This window comes from Babylonia areolata, chromosome 5 (genome assembly GCF_041734735.1).
Source record: "Babylonia areolata isolate BAREFJ2019XMU chromosome 5, ASM4173473v1, whole genome shotgun sequence".
NCBI lineage: Eukaryota > Metazoa > Mollusca > Gastropoda > Neogastropoda > Buccinidae > Babylonia > Babylonia areolata.
In genome coordinates this window covers 14,929,853-14,938,371 of record NC_134880.1, presented here as the reverse complement: position 1 = coordinate 14,938,371, position 8,519 = coordinate 14,929,853, and the positions used below count along the sequence as shown (strand labels likewise).

General features: G+C 45.6%; 1 protein-coding gene across 1 annotated transcript in view; it reads right to left on the bottom strand.

The window, feature by feature from the left end:
• Nucleotides 1–413: 413 nt before the first annotated feature.
• The window catches only part of LOC143282213 (acetylcholine receptor subunit alpha-type acr-16-like), a 40,044-nt gene continuing 31,938 nt past the window's right edge, over nucleotides 414–8,519 (bottom strand). Inside the window, exons 6-9 of the mRNA XM_076587814.1 lie at nucleotides 6,935–7,021; nucleotides 5,739–5,848; nucleotides 2,571–2,786; nucleotides 414–662 (exon numbers count right to left, since the gene is read on the bottom strand). Of these exons, the coding sequence (XP_076443929.1) occupies nucleotides 414–662; nucleotides 2,571–2,786; nucleotides 5,739–5,848; nucleotides 6,935–7,021 (662 nt within the window). The remainder of the gene's footprint in view (nucleotides 663–2,570; nucleotides 2,787–5,738; nucleotides 5,849–6,934; nucleotides 7,022–8,519) is intronic.

Sequence of the window (8,519 nt, the reverse complement as noted above, 5' to 3'; positions counted from 1 at the left end):
AGACCACGTGATGGGGGGTACATTCATCCTTCCTTCCTTCCTTCCTTTCTTTCTTTCTTCCAGCCTTCAACCTCCACCACCCACCCCCATTCCTCCCCCTCCCCACCCCCGGAACACCCCCACAGCCCTCCTCTTCACGCTATCAAATGCGGAGAGGACCACATATCGAGGGTTCATCCTTCTTTCCTTCCTTCCTTCCTTACTTCCCTCCAAGGCCCCCCCCCCCCCGCCCCCCCAACCCCCAGGCCCCCCACCCACCCCTACACACCCCCTTCTCTTCACGCTATCAAAGAGGGAGAGGACCAGATATTGAGGGTTCATCATTCCTTCCTTCCTTTCTTCCTTCCTTTCTTTCCTCCAGCACCCAACCCCTTCCACACCCCCTGCAACACCCCCACACACCCCTTCACTCTTCACGCTATCAAATGGGGAGCCGACCACATGATGGCGAAGGTGGAGCCGAAGGTGAAGAGCACACAGACGACGAAGCAGGCCCTGTCGATGACCATGGCAGCGAACTTCCACTCGTTCTTGGAGTCGTTCTCCTCCTCGTCACGTCGGAACTTGGCCGTGATCTTGCGGATCTCCTTCAGGATGCACACGATGTCGTAGCGCATGCTGACGCTGTTGACGTTGTGGCTCGTCGTGCTGTTCTCCTCCACCTGGAAGCAAGGCAAGAGCGGCAGTTCAGCTCAGTTCGGTTTCAGTTTCAGTTTCAGTTCAGTTCAGTTCAGTTTCACTTCAGTGCAGTGCAGTTTAAGTTTAGTTCCGTACAGTTTCAGTACAGTTTCAGTTCAGTTCGGTTTAGTTCAGTTCAGTTTAGTTCAGTTCAGTTCGGTTCGGCTCAGTTCATAAATGTAAATGAACAAATGTTATTACACATGGTGATCAGTGTGGTGAAATGTAAATGAACAAATGTTATTACACATGGTGATCAGTGTGGTAAATGTAAATGAACAAATGTTTTACACATGGTGATCAGTGTGGTGAAATATAAATGAACAAATGTTATTACACATGGTGATCAGTGTGGTGAAATGTAAATGAACAAATGTTATTGCACATGGCGATCAGTGTGGTGAAATATAAATGAACACATGGTATTGCACATGGCGATCAGTGTGGTGAAATGTAAATGAACAAATGTTATTGCACATGGTGATCAGCGTGGTGAAATGTATATGAACAAATGTTATCACACATGGCGATCAGTGTGGTGAAATGTAAATGAACAAATGTTGCTGCACATGGCGATCAGTGTGGTGAAATGCACATGAACAAATGGTATTGCACATGACGATCAGTGTGGTGAAATGTACATGAACAAATGGTATTGCACACAACGATCAGTGTGGTGAAATGTAAATGAACAAACGTTATTGCACATGGTGATCAGTGTGGTGAAATGTAAATGAACAAATGTTATTGCACATGGCGATCAGTGTGGTGAAATATAAATGAACACATGGTATTGCACATGGCGATCAGTGTGGTGAAATGTAAATGAACAAATGTTATTGCACACAACGATCAGTGTGGTGAAATGTAAATGAACAAACGTTATTGCACATGGTGATCAGTGTGGTGAAATGTAAATGAACAAATGTTACTGCACACAGCGATCAGTGTGGTGAAATGTAAATGAACAAAATGGTATTACACATGGCGATCAGCGTGGTGAAATGTTATTATACATGGCGATCAGTGTGCTGAAATGTTATTGCACATGGCGATCAGTGTAGTGAAATATTGCAAGTGGCGATCAGCGTGGTGAAATGTTATTTCATATAGCGATCAGTGTAGCGAAATGTTATTGCAAGTGACGATCAGCATGGTGAAATGTTATCACACATGACGATCAGTGTGGTGAAATGTTATCACACATGGCGATCAGTGTGGTGAAATGTTATCGCACATGGCGATCAGCGTGGTGAAATGTTATCATACATGACGATCAGTGTGGTGAAATGTTATCGCACATGGCGATCAGTGTGGTGAAATGTTATCATACATGACGATCAGTGTGGTGAAATGTTATCATACATGACGATCAGTGTGGTGAAATGTTATCACACATGGCGATCAGTGTGGTGAAATGTTATCGCACATGGCGATCAGTGTGGTGAAATGTTATTGCACATGGCGATCAGTGTGGTGAAATGTTATCACACATGGCGATCAGTGTGGTGAAATGTTATCGCACATGGCGATCAGTGTGGCGGAATGCTATTGCACATGGCGATCAGTGTGGTGAAATGTTATTGCACATGGCGATCAGTGTGGTGAAATGTTATTGCACATGGCGATCAGTGTGGTGAAATGTTATCGCACATGACTATCAGCGTGGTGAAATATTATCGCACATGGCGATCAGCGTGGTGAAATTTTATTGCACATGGCGATCAGCGTGGTGAAATTTTATTGCACATGGCGATCAGTGTAGTGAAATGTTATTGCTCATGGCGATCAGTGTGGTGAAATGTTATTGCACATGGCTATCAGTGTGGTAAAAAAAAATGTTATCGCACATGGCGATCAGCGTGGTGAAATGAGGCCTCCAGGACACAGACCTTGCTCATCATGGCGGTGGCCGTGCCGTTGGCCATACGGAGGTCGTCGTCCATGTCCAGCACGTTGGCCATCAGGGAGCGGGATTTCTCGTCCAGACTGTCCAGCTTGACGTCGTTCAGCCGTGACCGCTGCATTGCCACGCGCCGGCTGACGAAGCCACCGGGCCTCTCCATGCGCAGCACCCAGGCCAGCCAGCCACAGATACAGTGTTTGATCTGCAGCATGGTGATGGCGGGGAGTTTAACACGGCGTGAAAGGAAGGAACGATGCCCACCCACCCCCCACCCCCCCGCACCCCCCACTCCCACCCCCCTCCTCTGAGAGTGGGGATATAACTTGAGCAAGACACTCTCCACTATAATCAAATTCTAGCCCAAATAGTCTCAACAGCAGTTGCCTCCTCTGCTGTTCTGATGGTCATAGTCTGACAAGACTATCATATATGTATGCTGGTCATTCGGATGAGACGACAAATCGAGGTCCAGTATGTAGCATTCACTTAGCGCATGTAAAAGAACCCATGGGAATAAAAGGAATGTCCATTTTAAAAGTGAAAAACAAACAAACAAACAAACAAACAAACAAAACAAAACAAAAAAACCCCAAAAACTTCGATAGTGAAAAAAAAAAGCATTTGCAGACTGACAAATATAGGTGGCACTGCACTGTTGCAACACACCCTCCCTTGGGAGAGCTGCCCGAATTTCATACAGAGAAATATGTTCTGTTTGAATAAACAATGCAGAGCAATACAATAAATACAATACCATACAGTGTAGAACAGTATATATGATCTTCTTCTTCTTTTCGGTCGCACTTGTCACAGAGTCAGGCTGGCCTGCGAGACAAATGTCGTCGTGGCTTCCAGGTCTTGTCTGCAGCCGTAGAGCTTGGTGCGTAGTGGGGTCGCTTCTGGCCACACGGTGTCTCTCAGTCCCAGGTGGAGGGGACAAGTCTGCAGAACATGTTCTGGTGTTTGGTCTTCAAGACCACAGGGACAGGTCGGTGATGGTGCCAGCTTCAGTTTCTTGAACATGTGCGCGTTGAGGCGGCAGTGTCCTGTGCGTAAGCGCATAATTGCTACCTGCTGCCAGCGTTCAAGCTCGTGATATGCATCCCTTGTGGCTTGTGGTCGCAGTGCTGCCTTCACAAGGGTCTTCTTTTCAGCGAAGCTAACACTGTTGTTTGGTTGTCTTTCTTTCGCTCCGAGTTTGGCGAGCTGGTCCGCAATTTCGTTGCCTGGAATTCCGCAGTGGGCTGGAACCCATTGCAGGACTACTCGTCGTTGCTGGGCAACTTCTTGTAGTTTCTCCTTGAGACGAGGAAGTTTATCTCCTGCAAGGGCTTCCAGGACAGACAACGCATCTGTCAGAAAGACAACTTGTGGGCATTCGCTTTCTGAGTCGTGAACCATTGAAGCGGCCTGCATGAGCGCCTGAACCTCAGCTGCGTAGTTTGAACAGTACTTTCCTGTGGGTATCCTTGCTGTGGATGTGTGGTGCTCAGGAGACTTCATGTACACTCCTGCTCCTCCGTCAGCAACAGCGTTGGTTGCAGAGCCATCTGTGTACACGTGAATCCAGGATTCTTCGGGGTACCTTTCAGCAATCATGGCTTGTGTCAGAGTGCGTTTGGCCGTGTCATCCTGAGAATCTCCTGGAGCGACCTGAGGGACTGATGTTGAGATATGAAAACTTGTGGAGTCTTCATTCCATGGCTGCGGCAGGTCGTTGGTACTCAGTGGAAGCGTCGATGGAGGCACACCATCCCGGTGCGCCCTGGCAAGTCTCTTGCTTTCATGGATAAAGCTACTGCGCTTGAGGCGGTTCTTTGTCAGTCCGTTCATCCTCTTCTTCATCGGATGATCAGGCAGGCACTGGAACTTTTCTGCTTGGACCATGATTTTGGCGTCTCTCCTTTGTGCAAGGGGTTGTGTGGTAGTAACCTCCTCCATGGCCTTGATTGGTGTGGATCGCATGGATCCGGTGATGATCCGTAGGGCTTGATTTTGGACCCTATCCAGAGACTGCTGGTGGGTCTTCGCTGCCGTAGACCAGGCTGTTGAGCCGTACTCAAGGTGGGGCCTGACGGTTCCCTGGTAGACGCGCTTGAGTATCGTTTCGTTTGCTCCCCAGCTGGTTCCGGCTAGCTTTCGCATGATGGCCAACTTGCGTCTGGCTTTTGCTTCAGCACGTTTGATGTGTGGCTTCCAGGTTTGTCTCTTGTCGAAGGTGACACCAAGATAGGTAGCCTCCTCGTCACTTCTCAGGGGTGTGTCGTCCAGTTTGATGGTTCCTGGTTTTTGTTTTGGTGACAGTGTGAAGAGTGTTGTAGAGGACTTTTCTTTGTTGATGGCTACATACCACTCCTCTGCCCATGCTGCTAAGTATATATGATACAATAGAACATTTGTTTTGTCAAACCTGCTGACAAAAAAACACTCCGAGCAGCAAAACATGAAGTGTTTTAAGGGGGGCAATCCATCGTATTATGGTATTAAGGAGTTCTCGTCCTTTGGCAGTTGTTTAACTGGAGGACGCTAACATGTTCTTAAACTGTCTTCTTTTTTTCTATTTTTCAAAGTTTCATATCAAATGATGTCAAAATAAATAAATGAAAGAAACTGTGACAATCTACATGGAAGTTTAAGTGAGCAATCACAGGCTCGTAAAACACACCTACCTAATATGACCAAGCACATCATGAAATATATTAAAACTTGTCAAATAAAGCAAAATCCACAATAACTGTCGATTGGCTAACCCCCCTCCCCTCCCCCCACACACACGCACACACACACACACACACACACACACACACACACACACACACACACACACACACATTGCATATCCGTATCCATTTGTCCGAGTAAACGCACCCCGAACAAATCTACGCATACATCAGTAGAAAGTATCCTCACACATGCATACACACATACATACGCGCACACACACAACATTCTCCACGCCAACAAACTCACATACAATCTATAAAAGCTAAAAATGTGTATCCCCTTGTAAATGTGTGTCACACACACACACACACACATACGCGCATACACACGACATTTACCACACCAACAAACTCACATACAATCTACAAAAGCTAAAAGTGTGTATGCCATTGTAAATGTGTGTGTGTGTGTGTGTGTGTGTGTGACCTACCCATGATGGCATGTGGTGGGTGTCGGGGGAGCGGTGGTGGAGGTTGAGGACGATGACGGTGAAGCAGACTGAGAGGGAGCACATGATCATGATGCAGGCAAAGTAGATCCCTGCCCACACACAGCACCACCATCAGCATCACAATACTAATCATCATCATCATCATCATCATATTTACGTGTGTGCAAGCTGAATCGGTAGCGTAAGCAGCACTGGCTTGAAATTATGTCCCCTGTGAATGGAGAGAGTTACCACTCTTTACTATTTGTTAATAATAATAATAATTAATAAGAAATATTAATAATAATAAAAATATTATATATATATATATATATATATATATATATTAATATAATACATATTATATATATATAATATAATATATATATATATATATATATATATATATATATATACATATATATAATATTAATGCCCTGCAATACAACAACAATGACGAGGATATTACTACTAATAAAGCCCCACAGTAATTATTAAATCAACTCCAACCGAACAAACTTGACCTTAAGGGTGTAGACGCCAATAGGTCGTTAAACTCCAATAGTAGTAATTATTATTATCATATAGCGTCATTGGATTCGAGTAGAGATGGGGTGATTCATGAACAAATATATGCAAATGTAAAGAACAAAACAGACAAATGAATGCCGATGTGAACAATCCAATGAATCAATAAACTGATTATTGCTATGATTGTTATTACTATCATTATTCTTATCAGTAGTGAAGTTATAGTTATCAAGAAGATTCTGATATATACCAAGAAAAAAAAAAAGGGAATAACTAAAGTACTAAAACAAGTGAATAGGTGTAATAAAAACGTGCCGACAAATCCACAGTTATACGCTACGCAACATTTGCGTATTTCACATAGACAAAGAAACAAAAAAGCCTTCGTGTGTATATGCAAGCAGAAGATCAAATACGCACGTTAAAGATCCTGTAATCCATGTCAGCGTTCGGTGGGTTATGGAAACAAGAACATACCCAGCATGCACACCCCCGAAAACGGAGTATGGCTGCCTATATGGCGGGGTAAAAACGGTCATACACGTAAAAGCCCACTGGTGTGCATACGAGTGAACGCAGAAGAAGAAGAAGTTGTGATAAAATGAAATACAGATACATAACGTCCAGCAAGCGCTGGACAGTGAGCAACAGCTGGACAGACTGACCGATCAGAGGCACGGCATCGGACGTGGGAGGCATGGTCTCCGCCACCAGCAGCAGAAACACCATCAGTGACAGCAGGATGGTGGTTCCTAAAACACACACACGCACTCACGTACACATACGCAGGCACGCACATACACACACACGCATGCACACACACACATACGAACACACGCATGCACGTACACACACACACTCTCTCACGCATGCACGCCCGCAGATACACACACACACACACGCACGCACACACACCACAGATGTATGCAGATAGGAATATTAAATAAGAAATACATTCCAGTAATGATTCATACCGGAGAGGACGAGAAAGAGAGAATGAGAGACAGAGACAGACAGACAGAGACAGGGAGAAAATGAGAGAGAGAGAGACATACACACAGAGAGAGAGAGACAGACAGACAGACAGAGATCGAGACAGAGACAGACAGACTGACAACAGACACACAGACCGTCTTGGTAGTCTCACTCTATCACCGTTCTTCCCAAGCAAGCCCCTCACCCCACCCCCAACCCCCCAACTGCTAATCCTTCCATAGAATCGACATGAGTTTCATAAAGTTCAGTGTGTTGCCGCTGTTCATAGACTGCCTGTTGTATACAGTGATGGACTGTTGAAATGTTCCATGTGTTGCCGCTGTTCATAGACTGCCTGCTGTGTACAGTGGTGGACTGTTGAAATGTTTCATGTGTTGCCGCTCATCGGACACTGCCTGCTGTATACAGTGGTGGACTGTTGAAATGTTCCATGTGTTGCCGCTGTTCATACACGTCCTGCTGTATACAGTGATGGACTGTTGAAATGTTCCATGTGGTGCCGGTGTTCATAGACTGCCTGCTGTATACAGTGATGGACTGTTGAAATGTTCCGTGTGTTGCCACTGTTCATAGACTGCCTGCTGTCTACAGTGATGGACTGTTGAAATGTTCCATGTGGTGCCGGTGTTCATACACGTCCTGCTGTATACAGTGATGGACTGTTGAAATGTTTCATGTGTTGCCGCTGTTCATACACTGCCTGCTGTATACAGTGATGGACTGTTGAAATGTTCCATGTGTTGCAACTCATCAGACACTGCCTGCTGTATACGGTGGTGGACTGTTGAAATGTTCCATGTGGTGCCGGTGTTCATTGACTGCCTGCTGTATACAGTGATGGACTGTTGAAATGTTCCATGTGTTGCCGCTGTTCATACACGTCCTGCTGTATACAGTGATGGACTGTTGAAATGTTCCATGTGGTGCCGCTGTTCATACACGTCCTGCTGTATACAGTGATGGACTGTTGAAATGTTCCATGTGTTGCCGCTGTTCATACACGTCCTGCTGTATACAGTGATGGACTGTTGAAATGTTTCATGTGTTGCCGCTGTTCATACACGTCCTGCTGTATACAGTGGTGGACTGTTGAAATGTTCCATGTGTTGCCGCTGTTCATTGACTGCCTGCTGTATATAGTGATGGACTGTTGAAATGTTCCATGTGTTGCCGGTCATCGGACACTGCCTGCTGTATACAGTGTTTGACTGTTGAGATGTTCCATGTGGTGCCGCTGTTCATACACTTCCTGCT